General features: G+C 29.0%; 1 protein-coding gene across 1 annotated transcript; it reads left to right on the top strand.

The window, feature by feature from the left end:
* The first annotated feature begins 585 nt into the window (after positions 1 to 585).
* On the top strand, positions 586 to 1,020 carry LOC140888583 (protein AGENET DOMAIN (AGD)-CONTAINING P1-like). The gene has a single exon (XM_073296274.1). The coding sequence runs from the start codon at positions 586 to 588 to the stop codon at positions 1,018 to 1,020; it is 435 nt and encodes a 144-aa protein (XP_073152375.1).
* Positions 1,021 to 2,111: the final 1,091 nt, after the last annotated feature.

Below are 2,111 nucleotides of genomic sequence, written 5' to 3'. Positions count from 1 at the left end.
GTATGAACGCATGATTAGTACGTACTACCATTTTTCGTGAAAAATATAAATGAAATAATTCAACAATTATTTTATATAAGCTATCGATATTTTTTATTAACTATATACTCATATTCCTACTTGATACATATAGTCATATACTCACGAGGATTACTGTATTCGAATCAATAGCCTCCTTAATTGGGATATCTTAGTAATAAATAAATTGATCCGCTGTTTTTTCAAAAAAAAAAAAAAAAAATCGTTGATTTTTTAAAGATTTGTAAATTGAAATGATAAAAATCTACCTGCAATTGATTAATTCTGCATACATCAGAAAAAAAATCGCTTTTCAAATTCTATCTTCATATTGTATTTTAAAAATATTTTAAATTTTTAGTTACTCACATCCAAATTATCCGGGAAGTGTCCCAATCGATATCTAGTTGTTGGGAGATTTCATCCAAAAAAAATCCCTAAAATAAAAACCTTCCATATATAATAATAAATAAACACACACTCGACAAAGCCTATAAATAGCACATCCCCGAACCATGCATAAAATTTCACACTCGCGCATTCGACAAGAAAATTAAGCATTGGAAGATGATGTATTTTCGGCAAGGAGACCGTGTGGAAGTCGCAAGCAAAGAGGATGGGTTCGTGGGTTCCTACTACAAGGCCACCGTCGTCGCGCCGATTCCGAGACACAACCAATACGTGGTGGAGTACAAAACCCTCGTTGAAGATCATGATATGTCCACGCCACTTCGAGAGGTTGTCGACGCCACCGAAGTCCGGCCACGGCCCCCCGCGTTGTACAAGGCCAAATTCAGGCTCGGCGACCGTGTCGACGCTTTTGATAACGACGGATGGTGGGTCGGGACCGTGAGCGGAGCGGATCTCAATGAAGGAAAGTATTATGTTTACTTTGAGATTTTCGGGGTGGAGATTGGCTACGATGCGAAGAAATTGAGAGTTCATCAAGATTGGAATAATGGAAGATGGAAGAATATGTCTGCAGGCCCTTTCAACTTGTAGGAATTCCACCTTTGGTTTTTATTTACAACTTCTCGTTTCGTTTCAACTTTTTTTCTTCTTCTTTTTTTTACGTTAATTGATCATGTGTTAAAGCTCGCACTTTTATGTTGCAAAGTTTTTGTTATTAATTTGATTGTTGTTGTGGATTTTGTCTTATAATATTGACTATCGTATTGAAATAGTATATATATTAATGATTATTGAATGGAAGTCCCACGAATGACCTTTAATTTTCTCTAGAATGTATCTTAGATTTGGTATATTTGACCTATTTTATGTTTTATTAATCAATTTTATGAATGATGATGATTTTGATCTTTGTTTACTCTAAAATTGTGGTTATTATGAATTTCATCATTTATATTATAATTACAAGAAAAAATTTATGTATAATTTATCTTATCCAATCTCACGTTTTTTTGTCATATTATTTATTCATCTATTAATTATTTATCATACATCAATCAAATCATTGAATTTAAATTACTATATTATCCTTTATAAATATTAAATAATATTATTCATAATTTTTAATTATTAAAAAAACAAAATTTTAATTTTATCATTTTATCTAAAATTTAATCAACAAATTAAATCAAACAAACTATAATCTATCAATCAAATCAAATAATATTTTAACTATCATTTCTTATTTTTTTATTTTTTTATTACATTATATTACTTATCTCTATATTACTTATCTTATCTCTATATATATTTTCTAAGGTTGTGTTTACTTTAAAGTTTAAATGATGGGATTGAGCAAGGATAAAAATTAAAATATGATTACTTATAAGATAATTTGATAGGATATAGAGTGGTTATAGATAAATAATAATAGATTAAAAAATTTTTCACTCTCTTTCCTTGTAAAGATTTATAATCCCAAGAAAAATTTAGGACTAAAAATCATTTGTGAATCCTATCATTAACGGGCCGAAAGATTTATACTCATTTTCAATTTTGCAAGTAAACATAGGATTAGTCGGTATTAATTATGTATTCATTTATCAAAACAAGTAAACGCAACCTAATTGTTTTATAAATGTCATTTTATTTAAATTTAAATTTCCTTGCATTATAAGATAAGA

The sequence above is a fragment of the Henckelia pumila genome, chromosome 3, assembly GCF_033568475.1.
Source record: "Henckelia pumila isolate YLH828 chromosome 3, ASM3356847v2, whole genome shotgun sequence".
In the NCBI taxonomy this organism is placed as follows: Eukaryota; Viridiplantae; Streptophyta; class Magnoliopsida; order Lamiales; family Gesneriaceae; genus Henckelia; species Henckelia pumila.
This window is presented reverse-complemented; position numbering and strand designations above follow the sequence as displayed.